This window comes from Athene cunicularia, assembly GCF_003259725.1.
Source record: "Athene cunicularia isolate RWA chromosome 2 unlocalized genomic scaffold, athCun1 chr2_part1, whole genome shotgun sequence".
In the NCBI taxonomy this organism is placed as follows: Eukaryota; Metazoa; Chordata; class Aves; order Strigiformes; family Strigidae; genus Athene; species Athene cunicularia.
In genome coordinates this window covers 97,420,706-97,442,952 of record NW_020799095.1, presented here as the reverse complement: position 1 = coordinate 97,442,952, position 22,247 = coordinate 97,420,706, and the positions used below count along the sequence as shown (strand labels likewise).

General features: G+C 40.2%; 2 protein-coding genes across 3 annotated transcripts in view; one reads left to right on the top strand and one right to left on the bottom strand.

The window, feature by feature from the left end:
• Nucleotides 1-19,629, top strand: part of GNAL (G protein subunit alpha L) — a 122,733-nt gene extending 103,104 nt beyond the window's left edge. The window contains exons 6-12 of the mRNA XM_026841548.1: nt 4,801-4,855; nt 7,569-7,642; nt 8,563-8,621; nt 8,857-8,977; nt 10,257-10,387; nt 12,355-12,422; nt 17,696-19,629. Of these exons, the coding sequence (XP_026697349.1) occupies nt 4,801-4,855; nt 7,569-7,642; nt 8,563-8,621; nt 8,857-8,977; nt 10,257-10,387; nt 12,355-12,422; nt 17,696-17,842 (655 nt within the window). The 3' untranslated portion in view covers nt 17,843-19,629. The remainder of the gene's footprint in view (nt 1-4,800; nt 4,856-7,568; nt 7,643-8,562; nt 8,622-8,856; nt 8,978-10,256; nt 10,388-12,354; nt 12,423-17,695) is intronic.
• A 1,338-nt stretch (nt 19,630-20,967) lies between these two features.
• The window catches only part of MPPE1 (metallophosphoesterase 1), a 27,783-nt gene continuing 26,503 nt past the window's right edge, over nt 20,968-22,247 (bottom strand). For both annotated transcript variants that reach the window (XM_026841546.1, XM_026841547.1), the window contains exon 10: nt 20,968-21,443. In XM_026841546.1, the coding sequence (XP_026697347.1) occupies nt 21,261-21,443 (183 nt within the window). In that variant the 3' untranslated portion in view covers nt 20,968-21,260. The remainder of the gene's footprint in view (nt 21,444-22,247) is intronic.

Here is a 22,247-nt window from a genome sequence, read left to right as displayed (position 1 = left end):
CGAGAAATCTTGATGTTGTCCCTGATAACTGCAACAGGGGAAAAAAAAAGCGCATTTTTTCCATTTCAGCTCCCTAGAGACTTGAGGTAGGTGTTCTCATTGTGAAATGTCTGCCTCACCTGTGACTTACTGCAGTACAAATAGGGTGGAATTCAAAGTCCTGGTCCTGGATGGTTTCTTATTATGGTGCTTCTGCTGGTTTTTCAGCCTGGCTGAGGAGTTTGCAAAGCTCTTAATGGTCCATCAGAAATGTAAACTTTTGCTGACCCTGACAACTTACTTGGAGATTCTTCTCTCTGAGAACTTAAATCTACAGCCTTAAAGATTTGCCACATTACCTTTTTCTTTTAAAGAAAAATGGGTTTGATTTCTTGTTTTCCACAGCAACTTTTTGATATGTGGCCTTTGAAATGTTGGGGTGAGAGCATAAAAAATGGTTGAAGTAAATGAAGCTTTATTAAAATGTGTAGTTTGTTGTATTGTTCTATGGTTTAGCAGTTCATTTTCCCAATTCTTTAGATGTCAAAATACACTTACAAATATAGCATGTGTTTTGTGTCTATCATATTATTCTCAAAACATGATTTTTCTTTTAATTGTGTTTTTGTTTGTGGGATTGAAATATCTATACAGAGCCACGTAGTGATTTACCCAGTGAGAAAAGGTTTTTCATGTACTATTACCTCCTCTTTATTTGTGCATTTATGAATCCCTTTTTCAGAAATTCTTATATAGCTGCTACTTCTCCTCAAATTTCCGTGGTTTTTAAAGAGAATAATGCTTATTGATAGTTCCCACATGCACTGGCAGGCACATCTAAAACCTGTACTTTTGTGTTCACAGCTTGCATAATATAAAATTTAGAGATTGCTCGTCAAAGTAAGTGTCAGGGGGGGTGTTTAGCTTTATCAGTCCATTTTTCTTTGCTTTAATTTGTTGGCAAACCAAACCACTGCATTTCCAAACAGAGCAGTGAAGACCTCCCTTCCAATATCTTGCCTAATTTATTAAAAAAAAAAAAATAGTCTCTGCCATTCAGTGTAAGGAAATATAAAACACCCTACTGTAAAATTAAGAACATAAATGTCATACTAATTACCAGACTGAATCTTTTATAAATAAAACCACAATTGTGACATAGAAATATAAATATTGTATCATATGTTATAGTTTTATTCACAGTTGAGTTCAGTGCATGAGTTGAAAGTTCATTGCACATGCATACAAAGCAGTCACTGCAGAATTAACATAAATCCTGAATATGGATTTCTATAGAAGCTGCATAAATAGAAGACATGTCAGTATTTTTAAAAGGCATAATTCTCAGAAAATAATTTTATCCCTGTGCTGAAAAAAAACAAGATCTAAAAAGAGAGAATAAGTGATACTGGTGTCCATTTTTTCTCATTTTTGTGTTACTGTGTTTTACTCACACTGATTCTTAGAGTGGAGTTATGGGCGTTGCCACAGTTGGGAGTTATCTTCATACTTTAAGCACTTTAAATTGAAAGTTTAGTCAGGTAAATTTAAAATTTGCTGGTGTGTTTATATATGTATAAAAGAATGTCTGTTATGTCAGAACATAATCATTAGAGGCATTTAGAATTATTAGAAATTAACATTCTTTAGAAAGCAATTTAGAAAAGTGATTTCAGTTTTCCTATTTAAATACAGTAATGAGAATGAAATTAGCGTATTTAGTAATAAGGCAGTACTGACTCCTTATCTCATCTGGAATCCACTACTTGTACCTGCTGTGTACATTTGCCTGTCAGAGCTATTTTTTTATACTGTGCTAATTAGCCGAATAAGGAGCTTATCTGAAGGATATTCAAGAACTGATTTTCCTTCAAAAAAGTAAAAATATAGCTTTTTTGTATTTCAGTGTCTAGAAATCTCAGTGAATGTTTAATGCAGTTGCAAAAGAAATCTTTAAGAATGCTGTCCATCACACACCAAAAAGGTTAATTTTCTGTAAAGCTACAAAATTTAGCCAAATTCTAATAGTAGTTGCGTGTTGATTTATTGGATGCTAGTGATATCATAGGAGCTTGATACAGCAAGGTGGCAGGTAAAGTCTTGTAAATCATGGCCTTTATTTTAATATAGATCACCTGTGGCCAGCAACCTTACAAGCATAAAACATTACAGCTGCTATGTCAAGTGATATTTTTTTAAGCATGTGATATTTTTTAAGCACATGATATTTGTCAGAGCTCACTCTCTCCTAACTCCAGTATTGCAGTTTAGAGTATTTGAAACAGATCCTTTTACAGGGAGGAGGCTGACAGTTTCAAAATGGAAGATGACTTGGGCTGATACATAGGACATCTAATTAGGAGACTTACCTCATTCCCAACCCTGCCGTGGATTATTTGTAGTGTAACTCTGTGTTACTCACTCCTCTGTTCCTTACCATAATTGGTCTATTTGGAAAATGCAAATGCTAACAACCAATAAGCTTCCTGAAGTGCTTGTTGTATGGGTGAGAGAGATGCAGATTGGTACTAAATACTATGTCTAATCACCTCTGGATAAAGTCTTCCAACATGACCTTGGTATTGGGGAGACAAGATGTATTGTCTCTGATTTATACATCAGCTCCAGAAGGAATGCTTCTGCAAGAAAACCAAAGATTGACGCTGTCTTTTGAGGTTTATGATGGAGTTGTATTTGTGCACAAATACTCACTTCTGTCCACACTCTTAACCAGAGCCCTTTTTGTGCCACCTGTAGTTGAGGAGCATTTTCTCCTTTGACTTCTGTTGTATTTATCGATCCCAAGCTGTGCAAGGGATTGTGCTTCCCACAGCAGTTTGCTTGCTCTCCCTCGGGCTCATGCCCATTTTCTTCAGGCTTCTTAAACCTGCTGGCACTGCCACCTTACTGTGCTGAGACCTGAATTTACCCCTCTGAAAATGTTTTACCCTGATGAAAAGTTGTAGACCGTTCGGATCAAACTGTTAAGAAACTCGAAAGAACACTTTGAAATGGATTTGGAAATACAGGAGTACTGCCTGAACAACCACGTTATTAAAAATTATTTTGTGTTTAGGAAGCAATTTAGCTTGGAAGCATTTTTGGTTTGGGCCTTTTTGCCTTCTTTTTTCATCTTGTGAGCTGCAAGTGTGAGATGAGAGTTGTGTTAATCATAGGTGCACCAGTTAAAAATTCATTGCTCTTTGCCAGTGTCTGCATTAACTGCGGGGGTAACTGAAGTTGAACTTTGTTTAATCAGTATCCTCAAGGTGATGAAAATCATCTGACCAAAAGGTTCAGTCTGAATTCAGCTGATCTGTCATGTTGACTGTAGCCATCTATAAAGATGTACTCTTACATCTTTATATTTATGGTGACTTTTGGCAGGGGAGGAGGTTCTGTAAAAAAGTAATTTTTTTTCTTTAGAGTTTGTTCAGTATAGTTTTGTTATCAGGCAGCCATTGTATTGTGCTAAACAGTGATTTTTTTAAACAATATACTTAGCCATCACACCTTGATCATCCAGAAATAAAAACTTAGTATTCTAACTGTAGATACTGCATTTTGTTTCCCTGTTACAACAATGGAAGTTTAAAAAGGAAAAATAGTATAAGTAAATACATACGCAGTGTATTTCTCCTCCTTTCAGTTCATATCCGTGGGAAAGTGCTATGAGAATTACAAACAGGCTTTTGGGGGGGCATTTTTTTCAACTGGTCAGTGTGTGTGACCCCTGTGTTAACAGTGAGTCACATTGTAAGTCAAGAGTTCACTGTTTTTTTGTCTTTCCCACTGCAATTAAGTAGATTCTACACACACACCCAAGTAAAATTGGGAAAAACTTGCCAATTGATAAAGAAATATTATCGAGAAATCTTGATAATATTGTAGCAGGATGAGTCAGCCAGTGGGATATTCACTGCCAAATACAAAATAACAATTCCGGAAAACTTCCAATTCATATGGGCAGTGTGGGTAAAATGAGCCAGCTGGGCTCACAGGAAATCTGAGAAATGGTTAAGAGAGAAGAACCTTGCCTATTTTAGCTATACATAAAAAAAAATCACAGTTATTATATCCTTAATACTGCCATTCTAACATGTTCTAGGAAAGAAGTGAAATTTGAAATTATTTTTTAAATAATTGGAGAATGTGGTTCCCCCCTTTTTTTCTGGTTCCCTTTTCTCTTGCCTTTTCCTGCAGTTCTGAGTTTTTGTTTCACCTTACACATCTCACTGAATTTTGGCGACATAAAGAGTCAGACTGGTTAACCTCCGCTTCATGTCAGTTTTGCTTTCCGCTTCTTCTGCTTTAGTTGCAGTGTTCCAGGGCAGCATGTCGATCCAGAGCTATTTGTGTATATTAACAAGCATTTCTGCTAGCATTACTGAGACCATAATTAACGTAACATTATGATAGATGAGCATTATGCTAAATAAAGGCAACCCTTCACCCCATTTTCTTTTTTTAAACCCCAAACACTTTTTTAAGTCTAAACAACCATATAATGTTGTGACACATGATTAGTCTTAGTATTTTTTAGTGGAGGTCACAGAATTATAACATTTAACTGCATTTGGACCGCTTGAGGGTATTGCATAACGGTAAGTGTAGAAGTGCTGTATTGAAACAAAGTCTGGGTAAAAAAAATTCAGAAGATGTAACCTCAGTCAATGTAAGTAAATAAATTATGGGGCTCGTAGCTTTACTGTTGGACTTCTGTTTTACTTTGCAGTGGGAGTCTAAACCAGAAAAGGTACTGAAAAGTATTAGACTAGACAGTGTTTTACATCTCTAAGTGCATCTTTACTTTTCTTCTAGCTTTTTAGAAAGAATTGACAGCGTCAGCATGGATGACTACACACCCACAGATCAGGTTAGTATAAATAATGGGGTAGGGTCTGAACCAAGACACCCATTCCTATTAATTCCTTTTGTAATTTATTTTAGTCCCAGCAGCAGCTGAAATAAGGGCATACCATTTAATATCAAAATACAGTCTAGGAGTTTAAGTAATGGATATTAAAGAAGAAGAGTTTTTGGGGGTGCAAGCTTGTCTTTTACTGTTAGTATATGTAGGTCGGTGATCTCTGTAATACATCTGTTATTTCTTCTTGCTTTCCATTCTGTGTCCCTCAAACAAAGCGAAGGGAACAGAAAATTAAGTGTAAAAGCCTACGATTTCCCTCACCAGCCTTCACTGCACAGAAGCAATGTTTTATTTCAGTGGTAGAAGTGATGGAAACCCACAGGGAGGCTTCCCATATCCATCAGACGGGTCCTTCAGAGGCAGAAGCCTGCAGCAGATCTAGTGTCCAAATTCAGGGGAGAGCACCAGCAGCAGCAACAGACGTTGTGGACTTCTCTGGGGGTGTGCAGACACCTTCTTTCCAGCCTGTGCACATCTCCTATGTGCAGGATAGTTTCTATTTAAGCCTTATTTTCAGGACAGTACACTGTTTTCCCAGATATCATGATACATCTTGATAGAGTGCTCTTATGGCAAATGCATTCAGGGAAGTTAAGGCCTTGAAGTAAGAAAAAGCTTTACCATGGTGCACAGCTTCAGCCGCCTTCCCTCAGCTCAGGCTGTGTGGTTTCCTTGGGCAGGATGACTCTTCGGTAAATGTATTCTGAAATTGTTATTTTTCAGTGCAGGTATCTCACTGTCATCTAGTAGTCTCAGCCAAGATGGTGGGTCACATTATAAGCTGCAAATACAAGTGGCAGAAGAGAATCCCTGAACTGGATAATTCATTCTAACCATGACAGGTGTATAATGGGTGGATGCCCTTAAAAAAATACGGTTGCCAAATCTCATTGTGCAAACAGGGACTGAAATTCAGAGAAATGAAGTGACTTGACAGAGAACACACAAGGAAGTATGTGGAGCAGACCCTGTTCCTTCAGACCTAGTTCAGGTCTGTAGCCACAAGCCTGTCCAATTACTCTGACCGTATTCTGAAATAGAAGGCGGTAAAAAGTAGTATGCATTATATTATAAGGTGAAACTTGTATAGTCAACCCAATATAGGATCAATTATTAAAGCCCTGAAGACATTTTCAGACCAAAGCAGTAGCACTGGGATTTACTCCATCAAGACCTCATGGACTGATTTTAGCATTGATACCACTCAGCTGGAGAGAGAAGTCAGTGATGCAAAGCCTCATTTTTGCTTTCATTATTTACGTTAGTGTTGGCCTGTTTGTTCCTGGGAGGCTTTTCTCTACCTGGAGCAGTCATTCATCATCTAGAAATTGTTCCTGGTATTTCCTTTGGGAAGAAATGTCCTGTGTCTTTTAAAGATCAGGAGAGGCCTGTGGTATTTGGCAGGTGGAAAACTTTTGCTCTAAAGGAGGGATTCTCTTTTGCTTTTAGCTTTTCATCCTGTTGTTAGTTCCATATCAGTTGTCCCACTGAATTAACTGGTAAAAATCACCGTTTTCCTTTTTCTCTTACTTCCTTTAATTTTGTTTGCACCATCTCAAAATAATGACTGAGTCCAGTAACAAATAAATGTCAGAAAATGACAGGCAACATATAATAACTAAAACAGTTAAATAAGTGGCCTTCAGCTGAGTTCATGCAGCTGTGAAATCAGCTGAGGTTTGCCAGCTACCAGAGTACTTGAAGCAATAGATGGTAGGGTGGGGGGAAAAAGGCAACCTGTGCTTGGACTCTGGACCACCGACTGCCTCCTTCTCTCACCACTTTCACAGCCGCTTCGTGGCAAGGAGAGCTAAGCTAGCCCAAGCGGCCCTTCTCTCGCCCCAGGAAGGGAGCACTCCCGGGCAGACAGCTGCACTGGGAGGTGGCTGCACAGCAGGGTTCATCCCCCGCAGGCAGCTGGCAGCTTTCTCCAGCCTCCGATTTTGTCCTGCACCCATTGCCCAAGCAGCAGTGCTGGATAGTCAAGGTTAAAAATGCTGCTGGTGATGACGATAGCACATGGTGAGCTATTTGCCTGAGGTATGCATCGTAAATTGCTTTTGCCTATTTCCTTTGAGAATCTAGGAAATTATTATTTTTTTAATTATTAAAAGAATGTTATTTAACTTGTAAAGTATTGCTAGTTTGAAAAATAAGAAAGAAATGCCAGATTTACGTACAACCTAAATTCTGTTCCCCTGTACTCTGTAATAGAGCTTTAATTACTCAGGCACAAGCTATTATTTCGATAGGATTCCTGTCTCATTCAGTACAAAAGAAGGCAGAATTAAGGTTGCCTGGGCAACTGTAAATCTGGAGTTTTCTAACATTTGAGTACTTGACTTTACAACATGAATAACATTTTTCTTAGTTTTATGTAACTTGAGAATTTATTATCCACGTCACATACAAAATTGGCCATCAATAACAGGTTTCAGTGGGCAGTAAGGAGAATGTATATAGGGTCTTCTGCTTTCTGAATGTGCACAAACCAAATGCAGAGATGATGATTGTGTATATCCACTGTGTCAATATGGACACATACAGGTTTACCAACAAGTCTTATTGAACTTTAATTAAATGGAACATTGAAGACTTTAAAAACAAAATGAGGTTAGAAAAAAACCTTGCTAATCAGCTTCTGTGTTCTCATTTCCAGGACCTATTAAGATGCAGAGTGTTGACATCAGGGATTTTTGAAACAAGATTTCAAGTAGATAAAGTAAATTTCCAGTAAGTCTATTAATAATATTTTATGAGTACCATACTAATTCTTAACAACTTATTTCAGATGTCTGTGCTCATGTATGCTTGGTATAGTAGGTTTAGGGTGGGAGTTGTTGCAATGTTTGGTTTGGTTTGGTTTTTTAGCTCTCTTTCCATAGGTCCTGGTAAAATTGCCTCACACTTTGCAAAAAGAGCTGATATTAGTTATGCGTGTTAGTGATGCTTTTTTGTGGAGTTGTCTGTGGCTGTTTTTACTAACTGGCTCATTGGCATATTACTATAAACTCATAAAATACTTTTGGGGATAAGATCTTGCAGAAGTTAGTGGGAATCCTGCCACAAGTTGGACTTTTTACAGTCCGACAAGGAGAGTTAAATGTCTCCCTTCTTCCAGAGGGCTGCAAGCTCAGTGTTTGTCAAAGTTTTACACTGTGTCTCTGTAAAACACCTGCTGTCAGGCTGTCTCTGCTCACCGGTTCTCACACAGAAAGGTGGCAGCACTGATGGGACAGAGCTGCCCCCATGTCCTCCTCCTTACAGAGATGCACTCTCCTCACCACTCTTCAAAATATGCCAAAACCTGTGCTTACCCTACAGTTACAGTACATCCAACCTTACCTGCCACATGCATTTACGTGGGCCATCACTTGCCCTGAAAGGGAGTATATTTCTATTTTAATGGGTTCAGTAACCTTCTCCTGGCAGAGTGGGGCAGGTGGAGCTGTGCAGCTCTCTGACTTGCCGTGTGGCATCAGCAGAGCTCTTGATATGCAGCACAACATCAGCAGATCTCTCCCCTTCGGGCAGTATTTTACTGCAGCTGTCGTTGGGGCTGTCAGATTTTTAAGCTGAACCCTCGTGCTGCATGCTTCGTGTGACTTTCCTAGTGCACATAAGTGATATAACATCCTATGGCTTTTTAACAGCATGTTTGATGTAGGTGGCCAGAGAGATGAGAGAAGAAAATGGATACAATGCTTTAATGGTAAGTAAAAACATTCCACATTTTCATTTTGATCTTATTCTCTGAGGTGTGAGCAGCTTAGTATTCACATTCGCACATAGTGTGTCCCTAATACAAGAGTCCAGTGTTACAGATATTTTCTTTGGGTTTTTTGGCAGTTTGGGGAGTAATGGCAACATTACCTCAGGGTGTGTGTCCTAGGATAACGGAGATGTTATTTTCTCTCTCCTTTCTTTCTTTTATGTGCTCTGCCCAGATGTCACGGCTATCATCTTTGTTGTGGCTTGCAGCAGCTACAACATGGTAATAAGGGAAGACAACAACACAAACAGACTACGGGAATCCCTGGACCTTTTCAAAAGTATCTGGAATAATAGGTAAAACATACCTCGTTTCTCACCCACCCTCCCCAGTTTAGCTACAGTTCAAGTCCTTACAAAACAGGACTCCCCTTACTATATGCTCAGATTGCTTATTCAGAAAATGTCCAGGTAGGGCCAGGTCACAGGGTGCCCCCGCGGTGCGTACCCCTGCCTGGTGGGGGCCGTGCTGCAGGGACAGTGCACACTGCATTTCACCGCTGCTGCCAAAATGATACAGGGCGTGGGGACAGCTGGGAAAGGGCAATCTCCCCAAGCTCCCCAAGCCAGCTGCCACGAGGGAAGCAGGGGAGACCCCTTTTTGGCGTCACTGTGCTGCTTGGCCAAAGCTGCAAGCATCCTCCAAATTACATTTCAGCTCCTCCTCAGATGCAGCAGCAGGAGCAGCTAGCTGTTGGTGTTGCCTTTGATTCACTGACTGGCGCTGCACCCAGTACCTGCGTGGGCAGCCGCTCTCGTAAGACTCGTCTCTGAGAGCACACCGTTTCTCTGCCTTGTGGGATGATATTTCAAATCTAGTCTAATTGTAACTGCTATTAAATTGCCATTCTGCCACAGTGCATGTAAATCATAGATATGTAACCAAATAGCGATCTGAACAGGTTCCTGATAGAGAAGAAGTAAAAACAATACACAGAATAAGATAATGGGGTTTCCAGCACATACATATGAGGTTGCTCTGCACTAAGAAGTGATTGAAGTCTGTAGAGTGAGGAAAAATGTTAAGTGCAAGTCCCAAAGGCACATTGTCACAGTGATGGCTAGGTACTAATTGGGGAAGAAAAGAGATTCTTTTCTTTTGATTCATCATCTGTCATACAGGCCACCCTAAAAGATGGGGTATCTGTATGGATGAACAGTAGTTAAGTCAAAGCAGTCTGAGAGAAGGCAGCTTTCCAGCCTTTTTATCTTGCTTCAGCACAACCAAAGTAGACACTAATGTCTGGTTTTGGACTGCGGTGCTTTTAGGAAATTTCATCATTTTACCAACTCAGTATCATAAGGGTAAATTAGAAAACAGTATTTGAAGACTGCTTCCTTCAGCAATGTCTACTGCAGTTTTTATAAATGTATTTACAGATCCTATAAATATACCCACCAGCACAGGTGCAACCCAATTGAAACAGTAATTTAGGTCATCTTTTTTTCTGCTGAAGCATGTTCCACACTACTGCACTCTCTGTCCACGCAAGAATATTCAGTAAATTTTCTGTTAAGAGATACGTTTTCCTTGATTAACGTGTCAGAGATAACACAAACATTTTGTTTTTGACAGGTGGTTACGGACCATTTCTATCATTTTGTTCTTGAATAAACAGGACATGCTGGCTGAAAAAGTCTTGGCAGGGAAATCAAAAATAGAAGATTACTTTCCTGAATACGCACATTATACTGTACCTGAGGATGGTAAGGTTTTTTCCTACGCTGCGATTGGACCTGCTGGCATAGCCCAATTTTCCTCTCTCTGTCTTGATCTGTCACATGCAGACCCAAATTCACAAGCACACACTGTTCCTCAACAGGAACTGTTGGCCAAGTAAGGAGCATGCCGGCAGCACGTAGCTCAGAGGTGCCCCAGCCCAGGCAAGAAAGCAAAGCTGCTGGGCATATCTCTCCCCTGTCAGATGCTTCTGCCTCAGCCTCCCGCAGCACTGAACTTTGTTAGGGACTCCTTAGACTTATTTTGTGGCCATTCTGCATCCTCCAACACTGTAAACTTCAGCCGTTGCAGATACTGACAGGAAGCCCAGCAGACCAGCAAGGAAATTTAAATGGAGGAAAACCACATCAATAAATACAATGAGGAGAGCTGTGACAATGGAGCGATTAGCATGGCTTTGGTTTCATATCATTGCAAGAAGTACAGTGATTCCTGCACCGCAATAACATATTGCATAAGTAAACTCTGGTATTATGCCAGTTTTATACCAGGCAGAGGGCTTCCCAGATATCTCAGGTCTGTGTCTAGCAAAAGTGGTAAAACTTGCACGTTCTGACCACTAGCCTCTGCCTTACCTGAGTGGTGCCCCTGGCGTAGTGCTTGCAGCCACCTGTTGGAAAAGGCTTTTGTTCTCCACTAACCATCAACAACAGCATAGGTTATGGAAGTGAAGATGGTCATAAGCTATTTTCAGCTTTCATTCAGGTGTGGAATTTCAGGAGTTTGATGCTGGGTTTCAGGTGGAGAGGATAAATAATTGTCCTAAAATCTGAGTTAACCTGGCACCAGTTTTATAATGCTGAGGGCTTTCAGAAGAAATCTTCTGTCACCACCACCCAAATTTCCCTCTCCCAAACATACACCACTATATACAGAGTTTGAGGACATTTTCAACATGTTTTTTTATAGTAAGCCAGTTGTCAGAATAAAGTACCTTTTGGTGTTTCTCAGCAGGATTTCATAGCAGATATCCAGAGTGATCCCAGATATTCACACATGAAGCAGCTCTCTATTTTTAACCTGTAGTTGTTCATTTATTCCTTCATTTCAGCTGACATTATTTAAGGACAGCAGCACTGAACTCCTAAGATGCTGCTGATTGTGCTGCTGCTCCATGTTTATCCGTAGTGCTGTAGAAAAGAGTAAAAAATACATTTCCCTATTCTGATAAATTTTGCCCTTTACCATATTATGTTCATAAGCATCTGGTTTGGTATCTTAGATGAGGAGAAATCACACTGAAGGGAAGTGAATAGGTTATCTCTTCACTGTATTGTTTTTCACACTTACCATAAATGTAGTTGTTACACAGCCTGGATAGAGATGGCTTCACTGCCAACAGACAGTTAGTACTGACCAATGAGTCTCCTGCTCAGCAAGCGTTTAATTTAAGGCCCCTTGACAGGCACTGTATCTAAGTATTCTGCTGACTTGGGGCCTGGAAATAAAATGTCTATGTTAATAGATCTTTTGATGCTATCATTTTTTTCAGGTGTAATCTTGGACTACCATTTTTAAACCCAAATTCCTGTTTGCAGAAGCTTTATTCAGGAGATGCTGTTCTGCTGCAGAAACTGAACAGCTCAGCTCCTTTTTCTAGTCGTATTTTCTGATAAAAGTTAAACCCTAACTCCCACTTGTTTTGTATCTGTATGAACAAACTTGTGAATGTGAGTAAGCCTCTATGATTTGACCAATGACATTGTTACAACTATTTCAGCTATTTTCAGGCTCCTAAAATATGTTAAATGCATAGTCAGGTTTTACAGTACCCTTCCATTTTAGAATTATCTGCCGGGAATCTCCTGTGGATATTTAACATTTTAATTTCTGTATTGAAGGACTACTTCCTCCTTATTAAAGCTTTTATTATGGAAAGTAGATGATTGTTTGCTTTTCATGTTTCTGATGTCACTTATTTTTAATTGAACAGCAACACCAGATGCAGGAGAAGACCCCAAAGTCACAAGAGCCAAGTTCTTCATCCGGGATGAGTTTTTAGTGAGTAATTTTGATCTTATGTGTGATTCTATCATAGGAAATACTGGCAGATGGTGTAGTTTATTTAGAGAAAACTGATGGGTTTTTTCAGAAAGCTAGAAGGAGAGCAGAATGTCTGGCAATTCCCTAATTCTTTTCAGTTGCCCATCTTGCAGAACCTTCCCCAGTGCTTGCACATTTTAATGCCCATTTTATGTAAAGTCACTTGCCCTGCAAAGTGTCACACAGCAAGTAAGTGCTAGAGCTGAAAACAGTTTTGTGCCTGCCTGCTTGATTTCGGGTTCAGTGTGGGTGCCGGCAGCCCTCAGTCTCTGTGCAGGGGGACAGTGCCAAGCACTGGTTCCATCCATTGCCAGCTGGTGAGGTTTTCTGTGGTTGTCTTCACCTGCAAGATGCTAGGCTGTTGCCTTGACTGTTTATTTTGTGTATCGGTCCAGTCCATGTTTAAGCACATAGGCTTCTTTTTTTAAAACTCTGCATTCCTCCAAGGGCTTTGGCAGTGGTCAGCTGGCAAGAGGGAATGAACAAAAAAATATATTTTATCCTTAAGTAAGATTTCTGTTGTGCCAGTTAGAGTTTTGCCTCCCCCTAAGACTGGTGTCATGGCGCTACTGAGGAATCACAAGAAAGTTTCCTTGGCTGGTCCCAGTTATTCTTGCAATTAAGGCCTCATCTGAAACTGAAGAGGTGTTATCTATATTTTGCAGATACAAGCAGTTATCAGGCACATGATCAACCCAGCTCTGGTATCAGAAACAGAGGGCTTAATCCGATATCACCTACAGCTTCACTCATATCGAGTCATTGCCACAGTGTGAAGCAGTAACAGAGACCAGAACCAAGGTTTATCCATCTTGCCCTACTGGTAGAAACTGGGGATGGGGGGTGTTTGAGAGAGCAAATTTAATCATTAGAATTAAGAATTTTAAAGTCATTGTGCATTTACAAATATTGTTAGGATTTGCAGCTGTTGATGCAACAAGAAAGAAGCGATTAACTGTGTTCACACTTTGGGGATTTCCATTCACTGCCTTAACCTTCCAGATTCTGAGGAAAAATATCTTATTGCACTGTATTAACATAAGAATCACCAAAAAAACCCCACTTCAAACCAGATCTCTCTTGCGGTAATGCTGAAATGCTGTGAAGCAGGTGACTGTATCCAGTTTGAAAGGAGGGTCCAAGAGAAACAAATTATGGGGAAACTAGGGTGAAACTCCCCACCTTTATCTATTTTCATTATTTAAAAAAAAACACATCAAAGGCAAGGTCCTTAGCTGCCATGACTCACTGGTGTTATAGAAAGGGGCCACTGACGAGGCAGGTAGGGAGCGGAGGGGGCATAGGCATTGTGGCCCCATAAAAAAACACCATGCGGCTGCAGAGGCCAACAGCAGCCACGGTGCTGGGTGCAGGAGAAGCATTTGGGCTAAGGCCAGCACCTGCTGGCTGCTGGGCAGTCCCCAGGACCCAGGCATGGGGCTGACATGGAACTGAAACAGCTTTCCCTGCTTTCCCCGCAACTGCCACAGGCCTGAGAGAGAGCATCTCTGCCATAAGCAATGTCTGTGTCTCTCCTGGGTTTGTGCTTGGTTTCTCAGTGTAAAGAAACAGAGGGATGTAGTCATTTGAGCAATTGCTTTAAACTCTTGGGCTGTTTGAAATTACAGTTTTGCAGTCAAGGTGTTTCTGCTCCCATAGTCTGAACAGCCTGTGTGTGCCCATGGTGGTGGAGGCTGTGCACGGGCCCGGCGGGGAGGGCAAGATGGGCAAAGGCAGAGTAGAAACAGCAGCTTCCAGTTTTGTGGAGTCAGGCTGAGGTTTCCAAGAGGAGGGGACAAAGGGGACGGGAAATAAGCTCAGTGTACAGACTGGGGAGGGGTCTGATGTCCTTAGCCAGGTGCAGAGAAGAAAAGGTTTATATTTTCTACCTACAGCCTTCTTGGCTCTGCTTTACACATTTCTTTCCAAGTCTCTTCATTTATGACCCTTTCATTGTCCCATTCTGTTACTTTACAGACACAATTCAGAGAAGTCTGGTTTTTTTCACTTATAAGCTTTATTGTGATTTTTGTCACAGTAACGGGTCTGCGTAAGGCATGGATACATGTGAAAGTCACCACCGTGGTGCTGCATCCCTTAAAATTCTACCTGGCTGTAGACACTGGTACTGGCAAATTTAAAGCATGTAATTCGAAGAATTTTAGAAGGAAGTTAAATACAAACACATTTCCAACAACTGTTGCTACACAGTAGTATATGAGTATTAGGAAGGCAAAATACATCAGCTTCTGGTGTGAGGATCGATGTGGGGGCCTGTGGCCTCTGTTAGCTTTGATGGCAGGCCTAGCTGCTCAGCACCATTGGGTTTTAATGGGGGAGTGGTGGGTGAAGACTGGCAGGATGTATCATGTAGGAAATTCTCCTTCCTTCATCTCAGGCATGTCCTTTCTCCTCCCAAGCTCTTCACAGAGGCAGTGTGCTCACGCGCTCCTTGTTTAGGCTACTCCCCAGCCCCATTTTGGTGTTTTGTACACAGGGCTCTCCAGCTGCTAGTGTTTGTTTTAATACATCCCCAGGTATGGGTAACCCCTGTTAAAACAGTGGCATGGCCCCTCTGGTTTGTGCTGGTTTTTAAAAAATCTCAATCTGGGAGGTGATTTTGTTGCTGTTCAAACACACAGACCAGGCTTCCTCAAATCATGCATTTGTCTCCTTGCTGAAAACTGTTGTCCTGTCCCCCACAGTATAGGGACATGGCTATTAAACACCCCTGCCTTGTGTTCTTGCATTGCTGACCTGGGTGATACTATTTTTCATCTCTGAAATGCAGCTAAATAACATGCTACTACACAAAATGAGTTTTGAGCAGGGGTGGAAATACTGCATTTATCTTGAGAGAACTACAGAGCTGTTAGGAAAAAAAAAAAAAACAAACAACCTAACATATTCAAAATACATCCTCTGACATGCCTTGTATGTTACTAGATGTCACCAGAACATTGTGGGCAGCTTACTACCATAGGCATTAGTGAAATCAGTGCATGACAAACAAGCAAACACTTAGTGAAAGAACACTCATTTTACCAAAACACATGAAAAAGATGGAAGGTTGAGTCGTTAGGCTGTTGTGCTTCCTACTGCCCACATCTGGGTGGCACTGAAAGCGATTGTACACGGTCCCTCACTGACAGCATGTAACATTTAGTCCTAGAAAGGGCACATCAGAGTGGGGATCTGAGCCCCCTCTCACATCCCTGCAGTAGGTAACTGCTGTGTGCAGACCATACGGAGACATAATGCACTTGTTACAGCGCACAGCGATCATGCTGCTCGAGGGAGCCGTGCTGGAAGGGATGAGGGCAAGGGGGCTATAGCAGTTGGAAGCTGCACGTATAGACATGGGTTTCAAACAGAGCAGAGGAAAATAGCCACAGACTCCTGCAACGGGCCAAGGCTGAACTCTCCTGAGGCTTCTAAGTTAAGAATGAAAAAGTGCAGCAATAGTTGGAAGGCAGACTAGACTGTCTTTTTGAGGACAGTATTTTTTTTAAGTCTGATTTGAAAAAAAAAAAATGCGTAGTAACTGGTCTTTCCTTGCTGCATTATACCACTGTCATATAGAAAGGATCTGCAGGGGGAAGAAAACAAAAAAAAACAAAAAAAAACTAAAGCAGCTATTTTATCAAAAATAGAAACACTATTGCATTTTTTTATTCTTTTAAAATTTGTATCATCTGGAATGTCCATGCACAGCGCTGTCCTTTCAGTCCTTGGGTTCCTAAGGGTCTGATTTCCCCTGGACTTTTCAAGACATCAAAAATCTCCCCATAACTTTCTGAAAGATTTTGCAGGTAGACAAATGCAATCTACATTTTAATTGAGTTTCAGCATTTTGCCACCATTGCAGTAATCTGTAAAACTTTTTTTTTTCTTGTTTCATTATTGTTTAGTCTACTTAATGCTTCAAATATGGTCTGTACAACTTACCCATCAGTTGAATACATTATTGAATTAATATTTTTCATGAGAGTAAGCCTTGAACTAGGTATTGAGTGTAGCTTAGTAAGAAGAAAATAATTTTAGTATATATACAGAACACCCCCTGTTTAATGAGTGTTGAATATCTAATGTTACCTAACTTACCTGCAAAAATCTACAATTTCTTGTTGATCTAATTATGTAAGTTATGGCTTCTAAATGTCTGTAGTTCAGCCTATCTGTAGATGCAGGTATTTAAAAGGTCAATCCTACATGTAAAATAAATGACTGTATTAAAAATATATAGTGTAGCCAGAAAGAAAGAAAACATTGTCTTTTGTGGTTTAGCCAATATAATTCATAATAAAATTTAGAAAAGGTTTATAAAAATGATTATGCCAAGAACTGACCTGCTTTCATGACATTCCATATATATTCTTCAAGATAATGATCTGGAATGGATTTATATTTATCAATCCTATAGCAAAACAAAAAAAATTGAGATTATTCTTTTTTTTATATATTTTTAAGATTCTGGGGAATTTTATCAAGATAACCATGAGTGAAATGATGCCGGAGCTTAAGTTAGCAACCTAAAAAGTTGCGCAGTAGCTTTGTGAAAATATAATTCTGCGTGGTCTGATGTTTACTAGATTTGTGCATGTTTTATTCTTTTTATATTTTTCTTTCTGTGGGAGCCCAGCCGCTCTGGTGAATAATTCCACCATCTTCTGGTCTCAATAATGATAACAAGTCTTCAGTCGGCCTACTAGGTTCTCTAAGTAAAAGTAACTTCAGGAGCCTTCACCTTAAACAAGCAGAAGCAGTAGGATGCTCTTCTCTGCCACTACTGGCTTCACAACTGGGAAGTTTTTGGTTGTGTGCTGCTGATTTAAAACAAGAGTACAAAAATTTGCCACATGATGGCACCAAAAAAGAAGGGAAAATAATTCCTGGGCCAGCTTCATGGCAGACTGAAGTGCTGTCAGCAGCACAGATCAGCTGCACTGTGATGTGCAAAAGACAATAGCTTGTGCAAGTGATGATGACATCAGTGGCTCTGACAGAGTACTAATATACTGACCCCATAAGAGTATCCCTAACTTTTTTTAATCTTGATTTCAAATTTGTGATTCATATTGGACCAGACCACAGACCTTCCTTCTTGTTATTTAATTATCTATATACAGAATTTCCCAGGTTTCTTGGTACTCCGTAACTCTATAGCCGCCGAGATGTGAAACTTCCCATGGCACAGCCCTTGACCCTTTTCCCCCTTGCTTTTTCCACAGAGGATAAGTACAGCGAGCGGCGATGGCCGGCATTATTGCTACCCACACTTTACATGTGCAGTGGACACAGAAAATATCCGCAGAGTGTTCAACGACTGTCGAGACATCATTCAAAGGATGCATCTCCGCCAGTATGAACTCTTGTGAGGGGGATCACCGTGGAACCTGTGGTTTTAAATTCTTTGCTCCTTACTCTTTCTCTTGATACTACCCCACACAGGGTGGAAGAATATACTATAGAAATGTCAGTCTCTTCACTTTGTTTACTTAATTATTTAACCTTAAAGCTGATTCGAAGCAAGTTTGGGTTGGTTTTCCTTCATGCTTTTTGGGACTATTTTTGTGCTTTATTTTGACATGCCACTTCTTCGTCATTCCACTAAGCCCTTTGGCTACCTCTGTTCCCTTAGGTTTTGTTTTTTAACTGAACATGACCTGCTAAATTTTTTCCAGCAGGTTAACATCAGTTCAAACTGGTATGTCAGCTGGATGACACTAAAGTCATACCTATCCCTCTGTGTGGGTTTCCTTTTTAACATGACATTGAAGAGTACTTGATGGGTGAAAAAAGATTAATGCACTTTGTATCAGGTTATTAAATACTGTTGAGGAAGTAGACACACAATGTAGCAGCACCACAATATTTATTACTCTGTCACAGTTTTTAGCATTTCTGAGTTGCAGGTCAACTGATAAAGTGACCTCCTCTTTTAAGCCGTTACTGGCACAGGAAGTAGAGTAGATAATGAGAGGAACAGTGAAGACAAAGCAATTTTTCTGGGGTTTTGGAGCTAAGTGTCTCTGCACACCTCAGGCATTTGAATTACAGCTACTTTTCAGCCTGTTGCATCTAGGCAGAAAATTTACCACCCTCACTTACGTTATTTGTGCTGTCCACAAATGATCCTTTTAGTTCAGATCATTCTTGGACAACAGTCCTCTCCCTATATATATTTTTTTGTTTTACTGCTGGTTTATTATATTGTACAGACTGTAAAATGTAATATTATTTTGTACAACTTTATTGAAGAAAAATACTTGTAGAAGATCTTTGTGCCTTGATTATGGCTGTACCTGTAAAATGAGCTAAGATGTAAGTATGTTTTTGATTGCGCTGTACAGCTTGATGTCAACCTTACCTGCAGCAGTGACTGGAGGTAAGAACTTTATCTGTAGAGTTTAGGGGTTTTTTTCTGGTTTATATAAAAATGCTCTTTAGTATAAAAATTATAAATTATGCAAATTAACCACTTACCTTTCCAAGTAAGGTATTACAGTCACCGGATGTTGCAGCAAACATGCCTTTCTCTTTTGAAGTCTCAGCTTTAAAACATTGGAATTCATTCAAGTGTCCAAATTGCAACCTGGTGTTGTTTTAATGGAAACCAAGGATTTTTTTTTTTCCTTTATATTTAGAAAATATGTTTGGTAATTCTTTGGTCATTCATAGAACTTCACAATTGCACAGACCGATTGTGAATGTGTAAAACACCATTATATAGAGCTCTTTAATCTTTGTACCAACAGCGGCTTTCATTGTGCAAGTAAATAGCAAGAAAGAAGAAAAAAAAAAAAAAGGTGTATAAACCCTTGTGTCTGGCCTAAGAGAATTACAAGATGACATTTTTATTTCTCTTTTAATAAAGAGACACATTAGAAAATTGTTTTATTTTAAATATTGTAGAATCAAAATGTGTGAATATTTCTCAAACTTGAATAATTTATGCAAATGACATTCTCAAAACAAGTTGTGGTACAGTACAATATATAAAAAGCAAGAATTGCTGTAGCAATAAGGCATGTCCTTTTTAGTAACTATAACACTGCTTTATATTTTATACATAGGTGTTTTATGTCTGTGACTATATACTTTTCCTGTGTCCAAGATAACCTGTACAAATGTCTAAAATTACAGTTGCAATAACAGAAACCTAGAGAAGTGTTAGACTACATTACTTTATAGAGTGTTTTACCACACTTTGGACCATTCCCCCCCACACTTTATTTTAAATTTAGGGAGAGATAAAGAGCTAACACATTCCCCCCATTGGCATACAAATCAGCAGGTTTGATTGATTAACTTCACTATAAGCATCATTATTAGTTATAAACCCCAACCGCTTGTCTTTTGAAATTCAAACTACAGACACATTGAGGACTTGTTTTTATTTGATGATAAACAATCCCATTTTAGATACTATAATACGACCATTTCTTCTTCCCAGAAATGCGTATGCTTTGCTATCTGTACGTTCAATTAGTCATCAGATATTTCCCAGAAAGGCTGGGTGGAATAAGCTAATAATAAACAAAATTCCCAAATGCAAAGATTCTCTCACTTCCCATGCCAAAGAAAGTAGTAGAGCGAATAACAAAAGATGAGTCTTTTCTTTAAAAACACCCCCCAGCCCAGGAGTTCAGGTCAGAGCTCCCAGCCTCTGCAGGAATGTCAGTGGGAAAACTGGTCCTGGTGTGAAACAGCCCCTCCGGTTTTTCTGGGGCAGGTGGGGAGCAGCAGTAGGTTTGTCACATCCTCCCTCATACACAGCACACAAAGAGCCTGAGCTCAGATCTTACCTCCTCAGCGCTGCCAGGCCCTGCAGCCCAGCTCCGCGGCCTCCGCCTCCCCGCCGAGGAGCTGGTGCAGTTCAAGCTCTACAATAAAGTTCACAGGGCTTGGCGGCCCTGCAGGAATTGAAAATAAGGTGCATTCCTATCCCTGTCTGTCCGTAGGCTGAGGGCCGAGGCATAGGATAATGTTACTGCAGCTGTATTTGACCTTCCTTCTTGCAGAAGATCGGCAACTGGAGGGCCCCTCACCACACAGATCTCTGGGATGCAATAGGGCCCTCTTTTTTTTAAGCTCATCATAGCACATCTTTGTAAAACTAGCAGCTTAAGGTGTCACCCTAATTTTTTTTTTTAAGCAGGTTTCAAGTGCATATCAGCAAACTGGATCCATGAGCTTCTTCCCATTGTTCTCTGGTAGACAATAACTTCAGTTGTAGTCAGCTAACAATTTAATGTGTCAGGAACTGGAAGATTTCTTGTCCCAAACCACAGTCCCTTCCATATGACATCCTGAAAAGGTTACAGAAATCCGCATCTCTCAGTGCTGATGTATCTAGTTTCTGCCTGACCCTAACAAACAGAAGTATGACATTAGAAGGGCCATGCAGCAATAAAACAGAAGAATGTTTCCAGTTTGCAAGGACTGAGCCTCCGCCAGGGTAAGACACTAGTGCAGATAAGTGATGAGGCTATAGGATTTACATAATGTACAGTTACACTTTTAATATACATATTTGATACAAAAATTATAGCAGGAAAAGGACTCATTTGATTGTAGAATACAGTATTTTTGTACAGCATGAAACGTTCATTTCAGTTAATTATTTATCCTGTAGTAGTCATATCAGCTGTATAGGACTTCTATGGTATGTGTAAATGCAACCTGCCTTCAGACTAGCAATCAAATTAGGTCATTTGCTGGCATGAATATAGTCTGATGTTTGACTGTTCTCAGCTTTGGTATTTCAGTGACTGAATGCAGATGTCTGGCTCTTCATACTGCTTTATGCTTACTGATTAAACGCTGAGCAAAATAAAATGGTGGAGTGAGAAGCTGAAAATGAGCTAGTATCAGGATGACAAGCAGAGCACCTGCTGCACAGTATATAGTAAAGACTCTGCTCTCATACGGAAGGAAGCATTTTCGGAGGGAGAAGTCAGTTGGTGTTATGCTGCCCTGGAAAAGAAATGAAGACTGTCACTTTGCTGTTACAGTGGGCTCTGAATCAGGAGTAAACCCCACAGCTGTCAGATCTCCAGTTTCTAAACTCTGTCGGGTGGCAAGGGTTGGGGCCAGTTTCCTAGTACCAGTGCCTTCTCCAGGGGGCTGAGGAGTCCGTACCTTGTGGTACTGGGCACTAACTGGAATATTCACCAGGCCAACATTAGCCCAGAGGCCAATCCTCCCTATATTCCATCTAGCGTAAATCAAAGAGCTGGGCTCCTCATCTGATCTGCCTTCAAGAGAAGCCTAACTTTAGCTGCTGTAAATCCACCTGGAAGGAGCCTTCCCAGGCTAAAGTTAGGTTTGTGTGAATGTGCCCCTTCCTCCCCCCAAGCCCTCCTCCTACCCAGTACATGCTGCAAAAAACACGTTGGCTAATCCAAATTACAAACATGAACTTCAGCAACAAAGGATTTCATTGGGTTTTGGCTTGACTTTGCAGTTCAAACTGCAGTTTACACCAGACCGAGGCCGAGTTAAAACAGTAGTGAAGACAATTCAACTTTAATTAGCCAACCTCTTGTTTTGCAGTGAAGATGCACTGTCTGGCATGTGCAGAGAATGTGTGTAGTTTGAAGGCAGCTACTCTCAGGAATATGGAACAAACAGAACTACTTTCAACGAGAAATAACTAACAGTTGCATAAAATGAATTTAAAAGTTTGGGGTTATCTGTCTATTAAGCAGCCTAAACTCAGCAGCGGGGGGAAAAAAAAAAAAAAACAACCACACACCTGAAAAATTTCCCCCCCCCCCC